Source organism: Asterias rubens, chromosome 5 (assembly GCF_902459465.1).
Source record: "Asterias rubens chromosome 5, eAstRub1.3, whole genome shotgun sequence".
In the NCBI taxonomy this organism is placed as follows: Eukaryota; Metazoa; Echinodermata; class Asteroidea; order Forcipulatida; family Asteriidae; genus Asterias; species Asterias rubens.
In genome coordinates this window covers 17,997,051-18,021,272 of record NC_047066.1, presented here as the reverse complement: position 1 = coordinate 18,021,272, position 24,222 = coordinate 17,997,051, and the positions used below count along the sequence as shown (strand labels likewise).

Here is a 24,222-nt window from a genome sequence, read left to right as displayed (position 1 = left end):
CAGTTGAGCCACCCTACAAAACCCTTGCAGGCGTGTGGTTTTGAATGGTTGGTGAACTCACTAGAAAATGAAACCAGGAGTAGGAGGGTTAAGCAAATACTATTGCTGCTAAGTGATGAACAAGAACCCAAAGGCTTGTCAAATTAATTGTTTTTATGAAAGTAACCTTCATTTTTGTCTGCCAAGCAACATTTTCCAGCGCTTTGATTAATAAGCCATTTGTGTTAGATTTGAATATTGTCTGGTATAACGACGTGCTTGATTATACGTTACCACTTAAATTTGAATTCCTCAGACTATGGAGGCAGTAGCTATGTCACATTATTAGGAGCAAGCTTTTGGGTAGTTACGTAAAAGACGGTGAACACCCATTCACAATTCTGAATGGATGTGTATCGCACAATGGTACCAGGGTCGGCTCATCTGGAGGTTGCTATTTTTATTTATTTTGTTTATGCAAGTCGCCAGACACACAAGGCATGAAGGCCACTTCAAGGTGTGGGCTACAATTATTTTTTTCAGAGCCCTTTGCCACCTAGCTAGGGCTGAAACAGGGTTACCCCCTTCACAGTCCATACGGATGTAGGATGGGTATCATCAATCAGAAGCCTGGCCAGTAGAGCAGAAAGCACTACCTCCCCAATTTTAAGTAGCAAGTGTCACGACCGGGATTCGAACCCACACTCTGCTGATCAAACACCAGAGCTTGCGAACCCGGTGCTCTTAACCGCTCGGCCATTAAGCGCTCGGCCATGACACGCTATGCAAAGGCTTGCCCTGAACCATTTGACATAGCAACTTTCTATAGTCTGAGGAATTTTGACTGAGCTACATTGTGACTAAGCAAGTCATTGTACCAGACAGTATTCAAATCTAACCCGCATACATGGTTTATTGTGTTGTATCAAACCAAATCTGGCTTCTGGTCTTTTTCTTCTCTCAAGAGACTTTTCTGGCTGATGTCGCTGCTGATCATCTGCTGGATGTGAGCCCAGATACAATACAACTGAAAAAATAAAAATTTATAGTCCGTTAATATTTCTGAAAACAAAAACAAGATTTTCACAAATTGGAACTAATGTGCAACAGTTACAACGATATTTTGTTTGGATTTTGATATATATTCTCAGCGCTCTTATTAGAGCCAAACGAGAAGCAAGAAGACAATGAAGAAATTCTGTTTTAGATGTGGGAGGAAAACCCCAGAGAATGATTCCAGGGAAAACCCACGCAGTCAGGTAGGGACTGAAAACCCAATCCACAGAATGCCCATGGTGGGATTCGAATCGGGGTCCTAGAGGTGGAGGCCTGCTAAGCACAAAAATTTGCTTAGCATGAAATTTCTCCCTTGATAAAAACAGGCAAGCCAACCAAATTTCCACGTGATTTTCAGGACCAGCAAACCAACAGCTGTATACCAGTAAGAAGCAACATGCAACAACTGGAAATTTGGTTGGCATTCCTGTTTTTATCAAGGAAGAAATGTCATGCTAAGCAATTTTTTGTGCTTAGCAGTGCTATGAAATTGGGCCCAGGCAAGACACCAGTTGTAAACCAACCCGACCATATGTATCACTTGATAGTTAGGCTGGTTATCTGTTCTAAGCGAGATGTTTCTGTGGTAAACAAATTTTATGATATTGTGGAAAGTCCAAGACAGTTGAGCAATGTGGCTTGAGAAATACTACAATTTAGAAACTGAAACGACAGGTGTAATCAAGAAGGCCTATGGCACCAACTGTATGAGGCACTGGACATCTTTTGTAATTGACAAAGACCAGTATTCTCACTTGGTCTTTCCCAACAAAATAACAAACGTGTGGAAATTTGGGCTAAAATGGTCATCGAAGTTGCAAGAGAATACTGAAAGATAAAACACATTTGTTGCACAAATTTGAGTTGTATCTGTAGTAAACAAATGTTATGATATTGCGGAAAGTCCAAGACAGTTGAGCATTATAATGTGGCTTAGGAAATACTCCAATCTAGATACTGAAAGGCTGGTGTAATCCAGAAGGCTTATGGCCAAACTGTATAAAGGCACTGGACATCTTTTGTAATTGACAAAGACCAGTATTCTCACTTGGTCTATCCCATAGAAATAGAACCCGGAGAACGCCGAGTGTCTCATTGTGCGTGCGGTTTAGTTGTGAGACCATTTTTATAGTCGCGCATACTATTTTTGTAACGCGTGTATGGCAAAATATTTTGCCATACAATTTTGCCATACAATGACATCATCATTGACCAATGAAAACACTAGAAACGGTCTATGTGCGCTATGACATCTTGCCATCTTGTCATACACCTGTCTCATGCAATGATAATTTTGCCATACGCGCGTATCGCGCGGCGTATCCGCGTCCACAGACGGCACAGAGGGTGGCCGAGCTCAGCGTTCTCCGGGTTCTATTCCAATGGTCTATCCCAACAAAATAACGAACGTGTGGAAATTTGGGCTAAAATGGTCATCGAAGTTGCAAGAGAATACTGAAAGATAAAACACCATTGTTGCACAAATAAAAATCTTCAGGCATGAAGACTTTTATAATTTGAGTGAGAAATTACCTCTTTCTAAAAAACTAAGTACTTCAGAGGGAGCCGTTTCTCACAATGTTTTATGCTATCAACAGCTCCCCATTGCTTGCTACCAAGTATTTTTTGTATGCTGACAGTTATTTTGAGTAGCCTAATTACCAATAGTGTCAAGTGCTATTAAAGACTCTGGACACTATTGGTAACTGTAAAAGACCAGTCTTCTCAAACCTGTGAAAATTTGAGCTCAATTGGGCATCGAAGTTGGGAGATGATAACAACCCTGTCACACAAAGTTGTGTGCTTTCAGATGCTTGATTTTGAGACCTCAAATTCAAAATCAGAGGTCTCAAAATCAAATTCGTGGAAAATTACTTCTTTCTCAAAAACTATGTAACCTCATAGGGAGCCATTTATCACAATGTTTTATACTATCAACAGCTCTCCAGTTCTTGTTACCAGGTAAGTTTTTATGCTAACAATTATTTTGAGTAATTACCAATAGTGTCCACTGCCTTTAAGCCGAAGCAATAATTTCGAAAAGGGATTATGTCTAGTACGGTACCTCTACTGCAGCACACATAGCTCTACCAACGCTGAGGACACTTATTACAAAGAACACCACACCTACAGGAATGTGTGCAGTCAGGAAGCCAGACCGATATGCATATAACCACAATGGTAACAGATGAAGGCTCCACGCTGTGTACAGTCCAACAGGGGTTTTACAATCTACAAAATAACAAAACATAAGCAGCTCTTTAGAGTTCAGGAATTTTAAATCTAATTTTTACACACTGGGTTTTGGAAGAGTAACCTTTTTATTCCAATCCTCTTGTACTTGATTAAACACAGCAAGTATGTCCAACTGGTGAAAATGCCATCCAGTTTATAATAGGTGATCCCGGCCCGGCCTGTTGTCAGGTTGAAGTGAAAACAAAACAAACAAATTGTGTATTTTTTGTATAGAAATTGTGCATTCCTTAGTCAAACCATTTCTTTGCTACATCATAAACCAAACGGTACCCGCAGCTAAAATATAGGATTCAAACTGCCTCTAGCTACCGGGCAATCTCTGTGGTCTAGTTGGTAAGACATCTGGTCTAGAATTACAAAGTTTGTGGGTTCGAATCCCACCCGAGTAATGTTTATTCTTACAGTTTTATCAACTAATCAAATGACAAAGATCGACTTGGATGCTTGCAATGGAGAAAAAGTAATCATTCTTTGAAAGATGGATTGTTCCATTAACTGTGAGTCTGCTTCGTTTCGTTGAATGGAACATTCCATATTTCAACCCGTGAAAATATTCTCACTAGTTTCAAGTTTTGGTCAGATTCTCCACTACTCTGATTTCAGTTACTCACCATTTGACATAACGTTTTTGACCAACCATGGTGCTTGGCCGTAGTTGGATTTCCATTGTGCCCCCGCTGTGTGTGTACAAACCAGAACGCACCATTCCAACGCAGAAACAAAACAACCCCACTACAGAAATAATGACAAATAATAACAATACACTTTTGAGATTGGTTTTTATTACTGACAATTGGTTTGAATCAATAGTTTGTAAGGTGCACCAAGTCAGGGTTTATTTATCTGTATTAAGAAGAAAAAATATTTACCTTGTATATTTGGCTCCAAAGCATTCCCCGGCCAACATTATCAACTACCAGATCAAGCTACAAATAGAAAAATAAACAATGTTTCATCAACAACACAAGGAATGAGGGACCACACTGCCTAACTCACTGTCTATCTAACTCACCCAAACTCCAAATGCTGATGTCTGATGCAGTTTCCTTGCCACTGTACCATTAATAGCTACAAGAAAATAAACAAATTATTTGTTATTCCTTTGGATTTTATACTGTTTAATACTACAATGTGTGATAGATGTTACTCAGTACTCCTTTAGTTTTGCAAAAGATAGGGTTATGCATCTAGGTTAGTATTCCTTAGCGGTCAAACGAAACTTGTGACTTTTAACTGTTTCGGTTTAACCGTTTCTTCCGACTCCGAGCTAAATTGAGAAACTACGGTGCAGGGTCTGGGTTCTTGCATTGTCGGTGCCAGCTATAAATAAAAGTTTCAGATTTTGCGAGTTTTGGATACTGAAAAGGCACGATCGCCATAGGTACGATGTGTTTGTTTTAGATTGAAGATTTCAACTTGCCCTAAATCTAAAATGATCAAAACATGAATATAACCTTTTTTATATAGTGCCTTTTACAAAAGCGATACAAAGTGCTTTTTTAAAGAAAAACAAAAGCAACCAAACAAAAAGAGTACAAAACTTGTTTTACAAACAAAACAATGCAATTTACAATGATACAAAATATTACAATTTCTTTACCATCAAGAAAGAGTGAAGTCATGTAGAAACCAATAAGCCAAGGAGGATTTCTCCAGTAGAACCATGACAGCAACACAAGAAGAAGCCTCCCATAACCTGTGGATACAAACAAATAAAAAATGCTACGAGAAATCTTGATCTTGATATAATTATCGTCAGGAGGGAGGAACTCCTAGTCGATTGTATGCGTACCTATGAGTGTACGCCGAAACTTAGTGGGGCTAGAAATGCTGGTTGTTAAGTAGAGGAGTGAATTCCAGTCTCTTACAGTATTTGGAAAGATATAATTACTGAAAGAAAGACTGAACCAATATGCCATTAATAGACCAATAAAATTGTTCCTGTTTGTTTATTTGGTGTGTTTTTTGTGGGGGTTTGTCTGGGGAAAGTTTTGGTCGTGTAGTACAAAGAAAGCTTCAGTAATTGTAGACCCAGTATACTAGTATGACAGAAAATGTCAAAATTTCGAAAAAGGAATACAGTCGCCCCAGTTACTGGGTCTACAGTTATTGGTGGCTAACGGTCGTAAAACTTTCAACTATCAACGCCGATTTTAAGGCTCACGGGGAGCCTTATAGTTTCTAGAAGTAGGGCTTAGTTAGGCCCCGGGTCTGGGGCTTAGATGAGTTAGAGGATAATTTTCCGTATGGCGCCACCACTTTTTCACTCATTTTTACAAAAAGGGATATATCAATCAGGTAAATTAGATACTATATTATTTTATTTCGAATGAAAAAGTGGTGGCGCCATACGGAAACTTTTCCGAGTTAGACCTAAAAGTAAAACTTTACTTAATTTTGCTTTATAAATAGCACTCGTACTCGTTCGCACGAGTACCACACCCTAAAAATGTCTACAGAATCATTCAGAACTCAAGTCAAGTCATCATATCTCTCATCAGAGCTCTCTACCTCTACCTAAATAGAATAGTTGTAGCAGCTCAAGTATTATTGGCGAGAAATGCATACCGATTGAGTTCAATTCAAGTGTGTAGCCTTAATTAAACTAACTATCTCTCTCACAACTCAGCATACGTCAAACTAAGAATGATTGAAGGCAATTACTACTTTATGCTATAAACACATAGTTCAAGGACATATTTTTGAATAAGGTTTCACACTCACCAATAATATTTGGGACGTAAAAATAGACATTTTCAGCCATGATTGCCAGTGGACGAGTAGAAACTTACGACAGCTGCTGTGCACACTGCTGCACCTGATGATGATGATTGCGTTTGTTTACCCCGTATAGCGCCCTCAAGTGATTGTAAAAACCAGAGCGCTAAATTTTTATGCCATTTTTTTTTCCTAAAAAGGAAACGAACGAGTGCGCATGCAGACGCCACACAACAATTGCTGAAACCCTGGCTGATGAAAAAGTTTGTTTTTTGCAAGGGCCCTTTCTGCACATAGGTTCCCCCCCTTATTATCAGAACCGTCTTGGGAATCATGTGCCCACGCCCCCCCCCCTTTCTCTGTGTACGATTTCCCGCAGTGGCACTCAGGTCCCTAAGACAATATTAAAGCGCACCGACCTTGCAATATCATCCAGGACGCTTGGCCGATGACCTGAACAGTTAGATTTGCCTATCAAATGGCGAAGAGTCGAGAAAGTTATAAGCTCTTATACAAAAAGATAATACAAAATATTCAAAATGAGTTATTGTTTGGGCTATTCACCACGTCCATTACTACCACGTCCACCAACAAACAAAACAATGTACATGTTTGCGTTTTTTATGTGCATTTTCCGAATTGAGTAGGTTTTGTTTTTAAGCTTCAGCTGTCAACATAGAGTATAAGTCCATGGTCAAAGTTCAGAGACAAGTGTCCGAAGAAAGTTTTTTAAACAATTTTTGTATTCGGGCAACGCTCGGTGGAGCTCGGACGTGTGACTAGACAATGTGTTTGACGTGTACTTAGCGTCCAGTGAAGAAGGCGCCAAATTATGTCATTCAAAAATCCATCACAACACGAGGTAGAAGCTTCGCGGAACCCACTAGGCCTACTCAGAAACAACAGACTTGTGCTCTAATAAAGCAAAATCAAAACATTATAATAAAGAACATTTTATTTTAACGATTATACGTGGGTCGCAAAATCGTGTTTGAGTCAGGGCAATTGTTTTGTTCTAAGATGTTTTTTTGTATTATATGAGCATAGAGCTGTCCTTACTCTATGATATGAGTTTACTTTTTTTGCAATATTAGTGGGTGGGATATACACGCAGCCGGAAACTCAAAACAAACCGTGTAGAGCGGCGCGACCAAAGAACCACTGAGAAAGATAGTTTACACTTGCACTATTGGGGAGGGAAAAGCTTGAACCCCTACTGGAATAACAGTATTGGAATCTAAAAGGCACAAGGCTTTATAATTTCTCCAAAAAAAATTACACAGACCATCCCCCATCGACAACCGTTTTTCTCACCCCCCCCCCCCCAAAAAAAAAAAAAAAACATGTCTTAAGGGAAATCTTTTACTGGAAATAGCTTGTTTTGGGTCCCTTTGAAAGCTCCCTGTTTACCGGGATGGTGATGATGCCAAATTTTGGATTGGAAATAATAATTAGAAACAGAATTATAATAGGAGGTAGCGCATGGCCTACGTAATGCGCCTACACTACCTCGAGCTCCCGAAAAAGCCAGTAGTAGCAGGTCCAAAATGTATCCGGTTCATAGGCTGTCTCCGAGCTCCCTGGTGACTAGTAACACCTACTCCCATCCTGTTATTGGAACTTTTAATTTTTTTTATCTAGCAAGACGAATATTCCCGAATTATGGGCCGACATTTTGCGGTGGTACGTTTGCAAAATTCAGACAAAAAAAGTAATGTCATTTAATTAAAAACTCTTTTGCTGCAACAAAAGTCGATTGTGTCTGCTGCTGGGGGCCGGTTTTGGTCGGCACCTGTCCACCAATAAACGATGAGGGCGTTCTGCTGCTGACGCGGAAGTTCGTGCACTGTGTGCGAACAACAACAGCAGAAATGGCGTTGCAAGAGAATAACATTCGACTCGTTTTATTCCTAATTTTTGTGGTTTTATCATCATTTTTCTGTCTTGAAGGACAAAGTCTGTCTACTGAAGGAACAAGCCACACAACAGGTACACCGGCATATCATGACTATAGTCAATTGACGAATTTTATGCATCAATATGCCAGAGACTATCCCGAAATTACGTTACTCCACAGCGTTGGAAAAAGCGTAGATGAACGAGAGCTCTGGGCCCTGCAAATCACCGACCGGCCCCATGAGACAGAGCAAGGCGAGCCGTGGTTCAAGTATGTGGGCAACATGCATGGAAATGAGGCAGTAGGCAGGGAAATTCTCATCTATTTGATTCAATATCTGTGTGAGAATTATGGAACAGATGAACGCATCACAAATCTTATTAACAATACAAATATTTTCATTATGCCGAGCATGAACCCAGATGGTTTTGAAAATGGTCACGAAGGAGATTGCAAATCGTCAATGTTGGGACGAAATAATGCAAATAATGTGGATTTAAACAGAAACTTTCCTGATCAGTATCGTTCTGTGAACCCCCGACGTCAACCCGAAACGCAAGCATTGATTAAATGGATCGAGGAAAATCCATTTGTTTTGTCCGCAAACCTACACGGGGGAAGTGTCGTTGCGAGTTATCCCTTTGACGATTCAAAAAAACATGCAGCGATTGGATTCTACAGTGGAACACCAGATGACAGTGTCTTTGTTATGTTAGCCAAGACGTATGCCAATAATCATCTGACAATGGTGGGTCATGAGGGATGTTATCAAGGGGAACATTTCCCTGGTGGGATCACCAACGGAGCTCATTGGTACGATGTGCCTGGTAAGTTTCTTCTTGTAAGAAGAGAGGAAACATAGATCCCGTTATTGGGGGCTTTGTACTCCTTTTTTTTTCCATTACCGGTCGTACAAGGGCCCCAGATATCAATATTAAACGGTCGCACTAAATACCGACAACTCACGACCCCTCACGACAACTCACGACAACAATTTTTAAATGCACTTCAACAAAACATTTGAACAAAGTCAACCGTTAAATATATGCACAAGAGTCATATTAACGTCCGTCGATGTCGGTTTTTTCCCATAACCGATATATCGAAAATTTAATATCGAGTATACTCGATATATCGAGTTTTTCCCGCTCGCACGATGGAAGCCTAAAAACAGCACTTGGTATACTCATGGAGGTAGAAATATATATATACCGTAGACTGACAGTTTAATAGGGTTACATTTCAACCTGTTTTTGTCTGATCCCCCGAACTTGTTTGTAGTCCAAACAATTTCAGATTGCGTAGTCCCGCCCCGATTATTTCTGGTTTTACAACAAAGTATGATCGCCGCTACCGCTGGCTTGGCCAATTGGTGAACGCTCACCACAATTCTCAATTCGTGATTGGCCATGATTGGCCGTCTCAAAATGACACAGAGCCTTTGTGAGTTGCGTGACTCGCCGACATTAAGGTGTCAGTTGCCGATGCATTGACGTAGAAGTGTCAATCAAGTTGTCCGACGGGCGCGCGGACTACCTTTACGGTTGAAAATGGTTGAGATAATCATCGAAAAAAAATCACTAGAAAGTCCCGCAAAACACAGACCTACCACTCAGCGATCACAATATACAACACACGCAGCATGCAGTCACATAGTCTCCAATAAAGGCTCGTGGTCTTTTTACTTTGCATTCTATAATAAAGGCAAGAAACATTGAATGCTAGAACGCCCTCTATTGTCGAAATAATGCAGTGCATCACGCGATACTGCCTTGACCAAAGACTGCATTTGTCTGCGCATGCTTGGGCAAACGGGTTTTCCCCCCGAATTGCAATAACCATACACGCTGGTGTGCACGCTTAAACCGTACAACAGCATAGTCTTCGCTGGTACGCACGCAATAGCCGCCGACAGCGTGGTCTGCGAAGCACATACTTCCTCGAAAATGTTAGCTTGTTTACCGAAAACAACACAACGTGTAGGCTTTATTTGACCAAAATGACGCCATTACGATACCTTGGATTGATAGAAAGATTATTTTACTGTATAACTTAAGATTGTTTTCTTCCTTGTTTTGTTTTGTCTTGTTGATTCGGGGAAGTTTTTGCGGGGTATTTTTGCAAAGTCAATAATGCTGTGATGAGGACGCATTGATTTTGATCACATATGCACAATGGGAAGTTGCATCTTAAATAGCCGATAGGCTGGGGCAGCAGCGGTGGTTTCTTTTGAGGTTTTACCGTGCGCTCGTCGCGGGGTCGTGAACTTCTGCGGCTGGCCGGCGGCTGATGGCAAAAACACACGGAACAAGCAGACATACTTGGTTGTAAAATGTATTTTAATTAATAGGGCAACTCAAAATGATGAAACTACATAACGACGACGGCTTTTCTAATACTCAAACACAGATTTCTTTTAAATAATCGGACACTCTTTTGGTATTTTCGATATCATTTAGGAACATCGAAATTTTCAAAACATCGAAATTTTCGATATATCGAAAATCCGATATTACGATATGATTATAAAAGTGACATCGGCGATTTCGATGTCAAAAAAATATCGAGTTATTGAGTATTTTCGATATATCGACGGACGTTAAGTCATATGCATCTAAATCACTTTTAAACTTTTGAAAATTTTGTTCTTTTAACTGTAAAAAAGGTGTTTTTTACCCCCGAATTTAGTAGCAAACGGAAATATTCGCCATGTTGTCTTTCGACGTACTTGGACGATTCTATTACACCGCAGGGGGCATGGGTAATTTCTGAGGGATGAGTTGTATTTTTCTTTTTTTTGGTTTTAGCTGCTGTTTTTTTTTCTTTCTTGTTAGTAACTAAGCCGACACTCTGGAATTCAATAAAAAGGAAGATTTAAATATAATATTTTTTAAAACTCTATGGGGACTATGAGAGGCACATTAAATGGTAAATAATCATCTTTCATATTGTATCACCCCTGCAGGGTAATGGAATCGTCCAAGTACGTCGAAAGACAACATGGCGGATATTTCCGTTCGTTACTAAATTCGGGGTAAAAAACACTTTTTGTAAACTGAGAAATACATTTGGGTGATTTGGGTGCATATGACTCTTGTGCATATATTTACTGGTTGACTTATGTTCAAATGTTTTATTGAAGTGCATTTAAAAATTGCTGTCGTGAGTTGTCGTGAGGGGTCGTGAGATGTCGGTATTTAGTGCGACCCATATTAAATAAGACAAATCAAATCCACCAGATAACTTTCCGTATGGCAGGCGCCACCATTTTTTCAGTCATTTTTACAAAAAAGGATAATCTCAATAAGGTAAGTTGGATACTATATTATTTCATATCAAATGAAAAAGTGGTGGCGCCACACGGAAACTTTTCCAATAGTAAGTATAGGCCTTATGAAACGAATTTGGGCATTCCATGTTCTTATAAATTGGCTATCTTGGCCGCCAGTCAACCAATAAGGACATGTTTTCTTAGTGTTTCAAACTAACTGTTGTGATACAACCCTGTAGAAATGACATATAAATGCAACTGTACAGAGGCAAATAAACTAACCTTCTGAAATGAAAATATCATTGACATTGTTTGTTGAATGTGTGACTCTCATCAGCTATGGATTCGGTGATTAAAATTTCCAATAATTGCAATATCGTCTGATTGGATAATTATCTTGTGTATTTCATGATTGCAGACAGTAAGTACGTGTAGGTCCCCATTTCATAAACTGTTTAGCAGAAACAATTGTTTAACAACTTTTTGTTGCAGTTAATACTTGTATCATAAGCAAAAACGAGGGGGCACCAGTGAAAACAATGTTTTATAATGGAATGTTGTCTGGTAACTTGTTTTTGCTTAGTTTTATTTTCTGTGCTAAGCAAATTTTTGTGCTTACAGACTCTATGAAGCACCCCCTTCTTGATAAATTTTGTCCCCATATTTTTTAGGCGGTATGCAAGACTACAACTATCTGCATAGTAACTGCTTTGAGATCACGATTGAGTTGTCATGTTGCAAGTATCCCCCAGCAAGGAATCTCCCTACAGAATGGAGCAATAACAAGGAATCACTACTTGCCTACATGGAAATGGTGAGATTTTAAACTAGAAAAAGTATCAGCAGCCGATTTCCTAAAAGGCTAGGATTAATCCTATCTCGAGTTAGGACGAGTAACCCGTCCTAACTTAGGATGGGTTCAATGCGTCCTACGTCTTCGGATAGGGAACTTAACTAAGTCCTAAGATTAGTCCTAAGTTTGGACAAGTTTGGTGAAATCGACGGCTGGTCTATTTTAAAAAATTTTAAAAAGGTATTAGCCAAACACAGGATTGGTAAGGACAACAATTATTGTTTTATTTGAGTCAGAAAGCTTAGGCCCTACCGATTATGAAGTTTTTTATATACATTAACTGATTTGGGCTATCGACCCAAATCAACTGCCACCAGGGGGCACGTTGCCACCTACAACTAGGGCTAAACAGGGTTACCCCCTTCACAGTCCGTAAGGATGTAGGCATGGGCATCATCCCCTAGGAGCCTGGCTCAGGGGTCGAAATTGCCACTAGTTCGCTAGCCTGGGACTACCAGATTCACAGCCGGGCTGCTGATTTTTCCAGTTTGATAGCCCGACGGGCTAGTGGAAAAACAATGCAAAAATCTCATCACAAACAATAAAGAACTGTGCTATGGTGTATTGTAAAAATTGAGCCGTGACGCGAGACATAATGTGTCTTTCGGGCTACCAAAATCTCATCAGGGCTACTAAAAATTCTTGGTTACTAGCCCTGCTGACTACCATGAAAATACACTTAATTTAGACCCCTGCACTGGCTGGTAGAGCAGAATGCACGTGTTGTAACTTCCCAATCTTTTATGAAGCAATTATGGTGCAAAGTGCCTTGCTCAAGGGCACAAGTGTCATGACCGGGTATCCAACACAGACTCTATTATACTGCTAACAAAACAAGAGCTTGGGTTCAATGAACTAGAACACACTGTCATCTCATTTGGGTGGAGGGTAAAACTAAATTATCCGAATGCAAATATTTCCAAAATATAATTTCCCCATGTTCAGCAAACTCAAAAGTACCCAGATCCTTTAATAATTGGTTTCAAGGAAAGATCCAAAATGCAAAACATCTACAGAATACAGACAGCACCATATACATGTAATGGTTGTGTACAAAAGAGTGTTTGAGTTTACAGATCAAACTTTGCCATTTGTTGGTTGATCTCAATGATCATGTGTTCAAACGGGTGAAAGGGAATTCAATAAGTAAGACACCTGTTAATTATGTTGCTGTAAAACAATATTTCAAGGTGATAGGATTTTTGAGTACTATAGGCATGTAGTATTGATCTTAAAACAAAAGCGTCGTACAAGAGTGATTCACATTTCAGTGATCAAACAATGCGATCACCAGTGGTTGTACCAAAACAATTCAGTAGTGAGAGGGTTCAATAATGTGAACTACAAACATACTATGGTTGGTACATGTAATTGTCAAAAACCAGTATCTGCACTTTGTGTGGCTCAACACTGTTGCATACATATTGTACATAAAATATGTAATAGTAAAAAAAAAAGTGGTTGAAACCCCCGTTTTCAAACCTCGGATTTCAGAGCTGTGTACAAGTCATAACAATTTGCTTTTTAAAACTCATTTCTCAAGAACTGCATTTTGGGCAAAACAAATTCAAGGGAAGTTTTCTACCAAGACCTTTGTGAACATTGCTTTTCATTTTTAAATCTTTCCAATGGTTTGCACATGTATGCTTTTGTTACATGATGTCGTTTAAAGATCTGTGCAAAAACATCACAATTTTGCAACATGTACATGTTTTGAAATTCAATTGTGAAACGCAAGACCGCGGGACTTGTCCAGTCTAAGTTTACTGTGGCCTGATGCTAAAACCACTGGCCTTGGGCCTGTGGCCCAGTGCAAGATTTGTGCCTGGTGTGCTATACAGAGATACAAATGAAATTTCTTTTTGTCCTACTCGTTCGTATTGTGCTATTTTAGAAAGAACAACACTTTTGCACTGACAGGATGACTTAATAACTTGTGCATACAATAGCCCTGAAATCCTACTGTTCTGTGTTCAGTACTTCCTTGTTATTTGCCACCCTCTTCCTTCCCCCATTTCCTTTTTAATTGTTGTCACTCTTTTGTCTGCGTACAGTTTGTCAAGTCTGGGCCCAATTTCACAGAGTATGGTCAGACAGCGTACTAACTTGACTAAGACCAGAACTGGTTTTAATAAAACTTTCGAGGTGGTCTTAAAAAGTTGTTTCCATCGCGTTCAAGCCAACACCGAGTTAAACCCGATATGGTTTATCTTTCATTTGGTTTTAAGAGGTCAAAGCGTCGCGTCCTTATTCCTCTAACATCCGGTTAATTGTCCTGTTCATTGGTCACCGTGTGTTTACGTAATAATTACGGAGGTCAATGGGTCGTCTAATCTGAGTTAAACCGGATGTGGTCTTTTTGATTCTGTCCACTCACAGTGTTAAAAGATATAGCCGAAGCGGAATAACATTCTAAAGATTAACCCCCTCGCTGGACGGTCTATCTTTTGTGGGTTGAACTCGATTCGGTCTAACTTAAGTACCGTTCAGACACACAGAGGTGAACCATACATGAGTTAAACTGACTTGAGCACTGTCTGAACGACCTCTAGACTAGCCAAATGTAGGGACTACAGCTCTCATATCAGTTCAGATAACACAATTTATCTTGTTCACTTGTAAAACTGGTGTTGACAATTTGATAAAATGTGTGTAATTTGTCTGATAAATGTACCCTACCCTACTAGGACCCAACCTGTCGTATTCATGACCCCAGGCTGTCAAGATTTCCCTGCAATACTTTGCAAAATGCTACACAAAATCTATCAGGCTAGGTATTAAAAAATCACCATTTGCTACTCAATGCTCAATATAAGCATTCAGTGTGAGCAAAACAATATATTATGCTATGCAAAATTAGTTGACTAAATTGTTCCCTGCCATGTACAATGTACACTGTAAAGCATTTAGTAATTACTCTTACATGTGCAGTCCTCAGTCCCACCATGGAGGTCACACAAAATAGATTCTACCTCCATGGTCCCACAGAGTCTAATAAATTATTTTGTTGGAGTTTGATGGGTCTTGGGTGGTTAGGACTATAAGGACACGTTCTTGAACGTTCTTTATTGTAGTGAAAAGTTTTAGCAATGAATGACTGTTTTACAGGGCAAACTGCATCTGTTGGACATGTTGTATCTCCATGAACTAGGGGCCTACTAATTTTTAACTGAAAATAATGATTTTTCTTGAAGATACAAGTTTTAAGGGCATGGCTTGAGATATGGGTGGCTGTAATTTCCTAGAGTGACATCATTCTTGTAAAAACTGATAAGTTATGTCATCAGCTGATCAGATGATTTCCTGTTAATTGTTGAAAAAAAACAATGTAGTTGGTTTCATGTGCGAGACCATTTCCTCTTTATGCAATAGTAAAGTTCCATGTGTGCTTTGAAGGAAATGAAAACATGTAGGCCTACTGGCATACATTTGCAATTGTGTACATTGTTTTTAGGGGAATGGGGTAAATTCCATCTTCAATAAACACTCCATAGGCCTACGATAACAAGCAGCCTATTATAAAAAAATTACATTAACTTTTGCAAGGTGGCTATTGACGCAGATTGTATCTGAGTCTATTTTTTTTTTCTATTTGAAAACCATATAAAAGTTTGGTTTGTATTGTAAGCAGTTTACAATCAGCTAGTTCCCCTTTTTCATTCGTTTAAAATTCATTCACTAGGCACGACTATGGCTAGACTGGGCCCCTGTCTTTATCCGCAAGGATAAAGACAGGTCCCCGCCGCTAGATCCAGTGATTCCATTGGATACAATGATATCATTGGATACGTGCAGTGACATGAGCTTTCCATGCCCAAACAGTACATGCAGTACTGCCGCCTGTCGTCGCGTATCTCTATGTGTAATGAGGGAGGTCAAAGGTCAAACTACACGCGGGTTTTTGTTGCCGGTCTCTGGCGTTATTCACGAGCCTCGAAGAATGATGTCAGGCGTTCAGGCCAGACTATGGCTACCCCTCCCCTACATGTACCTCAGCATGGCTGATCATGACTGCTCCCCTCTCCCACCTCCACTCCCATTTCTCTCAAACTAATATCCATGCTCACAGTGTACATAAATTGAATGATTAAATGGGTTATGACACTTATTTTTTATGTTTTTGATTTAGGTTCATCGTGGAGTGAAGGGATTCGTGAAGGATTCTTTAACTGGAGCTGGGATCCAGGGTGCTGACATAGTAGTGCAGGGTATTGCTCATAATGTACGCTCGGCACAGTTTGGAGACTTCTGGCGAATTCTCACTCCTGGGACCTACAGCATATCCGCTCAAGCTAAAGGGTGAGGACATTGTTTAATTAGGGGCTCGATGTTTTAACTACTGGGCAATTGAACAACTTCTACAGTCTAGTGGGGATTTCCTTAGTTGTTGCAGATTTATATCAGAAAGTCCAAAATTCCTGCTAACAAAGATCTATATTTGGTTTGCGGTAACACCTTGTGTGTATCTACTTGCCAGGTAGAGTTTGTGCTTAGAGAACTGTATTTCTTTATTCTACTACCTCGGAGTAGATGTTCAGGGTTCGGGAGACTTCTCAGTTCTGAAAAGAACTGTCCTGCTTTTTAACTGTTACCCGGGTGGATGGTATAGAAAATAGGCTGGGACTACTACTTTAGCTTATAGGATCGTGATTTAACTGTACTACCGCGGAGTCAGTTCTTAAATTGATCTCAACGTTTCGACTAGCTTGCTCTAGTCATCGTCAGGAGACTGGCAAGTAGATACACACATGGTGTTACCGCAAACCAAATATACATTGATACCTCACCATTCAATGCCTCAAATCCTATAAACAAAGATCTTGGGGAACATAACCTCCGTGATCCCGGTTATGAATTATCCCGCCGGGATCCCGGTTGTGAATATTATCCCGCCGGGATCCCGGTTGTGAATATTATCCCGCCGGGAATCCCAGTTTTCTTGATTGACCTAAACCGGGATCCTGGTGAAAATACAGGATCAGGCTGGGTTTTCTCTATTCCAGCAGGATCTTATCCAAAGGACAAACTTTTTATACTAATTATGGTTTTCTTGTGAATGTACATGTAAGGGAATCAACAAAAAGAGCAAGAGCTCGTGAAGATGAGCAGAGTAAACTGTTTCAAACGTTGAGACCACACCGGCTCTTCTCAGAGCCAACACTCACACAAAAGAGATTTACACATGGTTGTACCCTGAAGTTTACTTTTATAGCTTCTTATTTATCCACACCATGCAAAGCTTCACACAGTGGGTGCGTTCTATTAGATTCCCTGGGTCAACCTAGAATTGACTCAAGTCCTAATCCTGTGCAATCGCTAGAAAACTGCTCTGCATTCCCCCAAACATGTTCCGCGTGACTAGACGATGTCGCAGCCGCCTGATATGTATTCACTTATGAATATGTAAACATTGCTACGTGATACGTATTGTCCAATCAAACGCTTTCAAAAAGAAGACGCATTCATTTGTTATTTGTTGGGGTTAAGTACTATAGTTAAGGATTAAATATATTTTTTAATTACCAATTAATTACAAAAAACACGGAGCGTTCATTTAAAGTCAAGGTAGTGCGTATGCTGTAACATTTATTTGGTTGGTAGTGTTTGCCAAATTTGAACCTCAAATATTAATTGGGAAGTGCAATCCAACGACTTATAATACCCACACCCCCTTGCCTGCTGATGAGTTTGCCCGCCACATGTGCGTGCCGCATCTACACGCGTGCACTTACAATGTCTTGCACTGTGATGTCACAGAGTAGAATGAATATTTCACCGGCGGGGCAGCGCTTCCACACTCCCATTGGTTTCTTATTCGGGGAGATATTTCCATAACAACGTGCAGAGTAAGAAACGACCTCGTCAAGTCCCTTTCTCGGGACTACTAATAGCTATATGGACCTCTCGCACGAGAACTGGACTTGAATCAAGTCTAGAGTCAACCCCGCGGTGCTCACTCGGGTGAGCCCCTGACAAGAGCTAATCGAACGATCACTCACCCACAAGTCATGCACCCAGGGCCAGCCCCAATTGACCCACTCCACAAGCAGGGCACTTGGGGCTGACCCGAGTGAGCCCCTGGAATGACGTCAAAGCTATTCAAACGTACCGGGAGCAGACCTGGCTTGACCCAGGGGAGCTAATAGAACGTACAATGTACCAACTACTTACCAGAACTTGAGTTGGGTGCACTACACTGCTCATCCATATGATTACCAGTGAGATTTTTAGATGTTAAATTTGCATCGGGGATAAAGAATATTAATTTTGTTTTTTTTACCCATACACCGATGTGTGTTAGCACTGTATACTCAGTACTTTCCCCTTACACCGATGTGTGTTAGCACTGTATACTCAGTACTTTCCCCTTACACCGATGTGTGTTAGCACTGTATACTCAGTACTTTCCCCTTACACCGATGTGTGTTAGCACTGTATACTCAGTACTTTCCCCTTACACCGATGTGTGGTAGCACTGTATACTCAGTACTTTCCCCTTACACCGATGTGTGTTAGCACTGTATACTCAGTACTTTCCCCTTACACCAATGTGTGTTAGCACTGTATACTCAGTACTTTCCCCTTACACCGATGTGTGTTAGCACTGTATACTCAGTACTTTCCCCTTACACCGATGTGTGTTAGCACTGTATACTCAGTACTTTCCCCTTACACCGATGTGTGTTAGCACTGTATACTCAGTACTTTCCCCTTACACCGATGTGTGTTAGCACTGTTTACTCAGTACTTTCCCCTTACACCGATGTGTGTTAGCACTGTATACTCAGTACTTTTCCGCTGCCAAAACATAGGATTCGAACTGCCTCTAGCTACCGGGCAACCTCGGTAGTCTAGTTGGTAAGACACTGTGCTAGAATTGCAACGGTTGTGGGTTCGAATCCCACCCGAGTAATATGCCTGTGAATTCTTTTTCCAGGACACGAGAAAGTACTGAGTATACAGTGCTAACACACATCGATGTGTGGGTAAAAAAACAAAATTAAGTGATATTTTTGTTCCTGTGCTGTAGGTACGTGACGAGCACACCAAAGACTGTGAAGGTAACTGAAGGTGGCCCAATTGAGATGGAATTCCTCCTGGTATCAGAAGTCAGTGAGACGGATCGAGATGCGAAGCAAACAAACCTCCCTGAAGAGAGTGAGTATACATGTCGGGAGTGTTTTTACTTGTCACTATTGACAAAGATTTTGGCATCCAGATTAGTAAAAACAAGCATCAGCAAACAACAATTTAATTTATACATTTGGTTTTAATTTTATAAAAACAGTTCAAATCTAAATGTCAAACTTTGCATGGGGGAGTATAATAATAATAATAATATATAGATTTATATGCCGCACTTATCCGGGAAACCCGATCAAGGCGCCTACACACAAAAGAAAAACAGTGGAAGCTAGCAAAGCAAGTAAGTTTTCAGTTTCTTCTTGAGTACATGTATGTCCAGTGATGAAGTTTGACAAAGTGTTGCAGGAAGGTTGTTCCAGATAGAAGGTGCAGCTTTGACAAAGGCACGCTGACCATAGCGAACAGTTCTTGCTCTCGGTTCTACCAACAGAAAAGAACCCGAAGATCTTAGAGCTCGACCAGTTTGCTTGATGGAGATATGGTGTGGTTTGCGACATGTGTAAATCTCCTCCTCCTAAAGACAATCGGAGCATACTAATTGAAATGTTGATTCATAAATACCTCAGACAGTTTCACTATTCCTATTGGTGGGGAGCACGTCGCGAGGGTGTGTATAAACATGTTTATGACCAGTAAAAAGTGTTGAAACATGGGTGTGACACGCGACCTTGCACCTGTTCTTATAAGACAGTTTCTTCATTCCTATTGGCTGAGAGCTACGGCTGAAACAGTTGTGCCACATCACCCGAGACGCGCTACGCGCACAACATTTACCCGAGGGCGTCGGAGGGCTTTACCATCTCATAGCTGGAGGGGTGTTGTGTTGAAAGAAATCATTGAACAATTAAAAATTTTGCATTTATTTTACTTTTTGACCAAAAAGTGTTGATGTTTTTGACCGAAAAGGTATTTATGAATGGGAATCAAAGTGTGTTGAATCGGTTTTCAACTAGTGGTTTAAACCCGCCGAGGCCTGGTTCTTGATAATTTACCTCGACTTCGTCTCGGTAAAATTATCAAGAACCAGGCCTCGTTGGGATTAAACCACTAGTTGAAAACCTCGACACCACACATTGATTCCCTTAGTTGCCATCCACAAGTTCTTCTCCCAACAAATACTACAATGACTACCCAAAGAGATTTCTGCATGGTGCTACTGCAAACCCTACTTCTTCTGATTCTGGTTTTGTTAGAACATTTCCTGGGCCAGCAAAAGTTTTGAGCTGCAAGCCCTTCAGTCTTGTCAATGTTTTTCCCCCCAATTCAAGCCCTGGTGAAGCTTGTCCACAATCCCCGCCAAAATGCTTGGGCCACCCCTGTCCACTTCCCCTGGCAATAAACATTCTCTCCCCTGTCCCCCGTCCCCCCGCTCAATGTTGACTGGATAGCAGAAAAAGACCGTGCAACAATGAGAACCAACATTGAAAAAGGGGCAGGGGGGCCCACCGAGATATGGCCTGGATTGTAGTAGTTGTTCTGATTTGTTTACATTCAGCATGCATTTTTTTCTTCTTTTTTCTCGCCCTCTTTTTCTCCAGTAACTGAGCCAACCGTTTTCAAGCATTACAACTACCTGGAAATGGTTCGTTTCCTGCATTCTTACGCAAACCGTTATCCTCACATTGCCAGCCTGTACTCTATTGGGACTTCAGTCGAGGGACGCATCCTCTATGTCATGGAGATCAGTGATAACCCAGGCATCCATGAACCAGGTAAACAACACATGCCATTCGCAAAACAAAATGGCTTTGCCTTTCACAAAGATTATTTAATTCTAGGCACAGGAATGTAGGCAAGTCCAGCAGTCTTTTGTATTTCAACATAGCCTTGCTCAAGGCAATCGAATTATTCACTCCGAAAAAAGACCGCCACTGTATAAAAACCCACCCGTATTCACTGTGCATAACATCGCACGACACGTTGCCCCCGTACACTATCCGCATGCGTCAGCTGTCAGGCCGACAGCCTTGTAGGGTCTGTGTTGAAGCCACTGACCTCATTACTATAATAAGCGAAGAGTTCCCACAGTCAGCTCATTACCATAATGCTGGCGAAAGACGAGACATGTTTACATCACACACCACCACCACGGACGCTCGGCGAGCATGATAGGGTCCAAACATGCCAAAGGTCGTGATAAAGGAAGTGCGTGATTGGACGTCAAAATTAATAATTCATTTGCCTCACATCCTGTGTTGTCTGAAAGGTCTGACGAAAGATATACATATTTATGGACTGCATACTAGCAGATCTGAGAGCCCCCCCATTTTTTCACTAGTGGAAATTTTTTCATGAAACACATTAAACCCGGAAGTTACAGACCCGACAAGGCTGTCGGCCTGACGGCCTCCGCATGCGGTTAGTGGTACGAGTGCGGATGACTTGTGTGCACAGTAGTCGTACGATGTGACAATGTGTATACGGGTGGGTCATGCGGTGTGATTACACGCACCACGCACAGGGTATGCGGGTGGGTTTACAGCGGCGTCTTTTCGGAGCGAATAATGCGACTGCCTTGAGCAAGGCTAATTTCAACACCTTACTGTGTATAATCTTAAATGAGTACAATATTATGTTCAAATGATATATTTTAGTCAAATGTATATCTTTCAACTCTATTGAGTATCAAAGTATACTAAACTATTTGGTGCAAAAGGCGGTTGCTAGCGACCACCAAAAACACGTCAAATTGGACTTTGATAAACGGTCATAATTTAACCAACCTTATTTTGAGCTTTCATTTGATCTGATTTTCAATAGGGGGGGCTATTGATTTTGTTTTTGAAAGACACGTTTGATTTATTTTTAAAAGAATTATTTTATTTTGTTATTGATCTGTGCACCAATGGACTTCTCTTTCTGCTTGTTCAAATTAAACAGTTGATTTTAAACTATGGGTACAAATTTCTCAAATAAATTCTAGTCTTGTGAAAAAAAAATTGCAGCCCTGCTGGCTGCAGTCGTGTGGGGCTCTCCCATGCTCTATCACACATTGTCGACTGTAGGGTAAAATAGACAAGGAATACTCTTTTCCCCTGACGCAATTTATTACAACTCCTAGTAAAATATAGTGTTTCTTCTGTACAAACATGTACTTTAAAAATGCCATCCATCACATTATTATAATTTCCAATTTACCTTGGAAAGCAAATTGCGCTTCAACATGTTCAAGTGTAAATTGACTCATCAAAATCAATCATCTGTGTCTCCTGGTGATAAAAGTATGCTATTAAACTAGAATAAGGTTACCTGCTGAAATACCATTTCACAAATATTTTATTTTTGCTAATCAGAAAATAATCAAGCAGCTTTCTCCCTGAGCATCTTTTTTGTTTGAAGCTATCAATCTACCCTTATCTCTTGAAAGGAAATAAAAATTCAATTTTGTATGGGAAAATGCATAATTTACAGTTAAGTTAAATCTCTTGTTTATAGCATGAACATACTGAAGCTTTCATGTTTTGTCATACCCAATTATAAATAAAAGACACTGGACACTATCGGTAATTACTCAAAATAGTTGTTAGCATAAAAACTTACTTGGTAATGAGCAACGGAGAGCTGTTGGTATTAAAAAATTATTGTGATAAATAGCTCCCAAAAGTTATTATCCTTGCCTTTTTTCTTCCCCTTTTTACAGGGGAACCCGAGTTTAAATACGTGGCCAATATCCACGGCAACGAGGTCGTTGGTCGAGTATTGGTCTTGAATCTAATCCAGTTCCTATGTGAGAACTACGGGGGGTCATCGGAGATCAAAGCACTGGTGGATAATACCCGGATTCATCTTATGCCGTCCATTAACCCAGATGGGTATGAGAGGGCTCATGAAGGTGAGTGAGAACATCTCTCAAGGCGGTCCTGTTATTCCAGCGCCTCTCAACTTTTTTTTCAGTTTCATTATCATTAATCATGTTAACTCTATTATCGTATTGTACTACTACAGTTTGTCCTAATGAACAAGGAAATAAATGTTTCATTGAATTGAAGTGTCTGACCATTCAACAGCACTGCTTGTTATACCTGGTTAACAAACTGTGAAGTTTGATTGGTCGAGAACCAATCATGTGAAGTGCAACAAAAACGCATCTACTATGGCTGCACAACGCGGCTGGTAACATGAGTTTTGTTAACCGGTGTACATTACCTTGATCGTTCCCTGCGTTGGTCGATTTCCAGCGCTTATTACGAAACAGCCGCGGGTTCGGGGGACAGTGAAGAATAGTTTCTTATTCTTATTTGTTTCTTATGTTCGTCTGCTTATTTATTAAACTATGCATACTCGTCGTAAATAATGTTTGAAGTTGACAATAGAACTTTGAGAAGAGGAATAATCATTTTACCAAGGTATAACAAAACAATTGTTGCACGCTGTGATTCGGGTCCATGAGTTTTGTACACCCTCGAGGGGTAAATGGCGCCCTCGGGTTCCATTTACTCCCTCGAGTCTACGAAACATTAGTGCGAGACTGGTTGATAGAATGGTAAAGCAGAATAAAAAGACCTAAAAATAGAATTGATGAATTTTTTGACCTCCAGGTGATAAAACCGGTGTCGTTGGACGCAACAACGCAAACAATGTAGACCTCAACCGTAACTTCCCTGACCAGTATGGTGCCCCTGAGGGCGCCATACAGCCTGAAACAAGACACATGATGGAATGGATCCGATCGTACCCGTTCGTTCTCTCCGCTGGTCTTCATGGAGGTTCCCTGGTAGCCAACTACCCATGGGATGATAACAGGCCCGGTACCCATGGGTACAGCAAATGTCCCGATGATGCTGTGTTTATTCAAATAACGGAAGCATATTCAATGGTAAGGGAATCAACAATTTTATAGATCGTATTGTAGGATTTGAAACTTTGCATGGTGGAAATACAATATGGAAAGGTTTTAAGTAACACCATGAAGTGACTACTTCTCAATGAGTTGGGATGGTTCCGAAAAGAGCCGTTGGTTTCAACTTGATGATTCGATCAGTATGCTCTGATCGTCTTCTAGAGAAAGAAGATCGTATTGAATATGACGTCACCATTCAAATACCT

At 40.5% G+C, this 24,222-nt stretch overlaps 2 protein-coding genes across 2 annotated transcripts in view; one reads left to right on the top strand and one right to left on the bottom strand.

The window, feature by feature from the left end:
- Positions 1 to 815: 815 nt before the first annotated feature.
- On the bottom strand, positions 816 to 6,098 carry LOC117290956 (CDP-diacylglycerol--inositol 3-phosphatidyltransferase 1-like). Its single transcript, XM_033772538.1, has 7 exons — positions 6,016 to 6,098; positions 4,892 to 4,987; positions 4,304 to 4,359; positions 4,161 to 4,217; positions 3,903 to 4,023; positions 3,101 to 3,267; positions 816 to 1,006 (listed from the first exon to the last, which is right to left on the bottom strand). The coding sequence occupies exons 1-7, from the start codon at positions 6,053 to 6,055 to the stop codon at positions 905 to 907; spliced, it is 639 nt and encodes a 212-aa protein (XP_033628429.1). The 5' UTR covers positions 6,056 to 6,098; the 3' UTR covers positions 816 to 904.
- A 1,750-nt stretch (positions 6,099 to 7,848) lies between these two features.
- Positions 7,849 to 24,222, top strand: part of LOC117290433 (carboxypeptidase D-like) — a 34,204-nt gene continuing 17,830 nt past the window's right edge. The window contains exons 1-7 of the mRNA XM_033771845.1: positions 7,849 to 8,733; positions 11,849 to 11,991; positions 16,160 to 16,329; positions 19,061 to 19,188; positions 20,715 to 20,888; positions 22,817 to 23,008; positions 23,715 to 23,992. Of these exons, the coding sequence (XP_033627736.1) occupies positions 7,881 to 8,733; positions 11,849 to 11,991; positions 16,160 to 16,329; positions 19,061 to 19,188; positions 20,715 to 20,888; positions 22,817 to 23,008; positions 23,715 to 23,992 (1,938 nt within the window). The 5' untranslated portion in view covers positions 7,849 to 7,880. The remainder of the gene's footprint in view (positions 8,734 to 11,848; positions 11,992 to 16,159; positions 16,330 to 19,060; positions 19,189 to 20,714; positions 20,889 to 22,816; positions 23,009 to 23,714; positions 23,993 to 24,222) is intronic.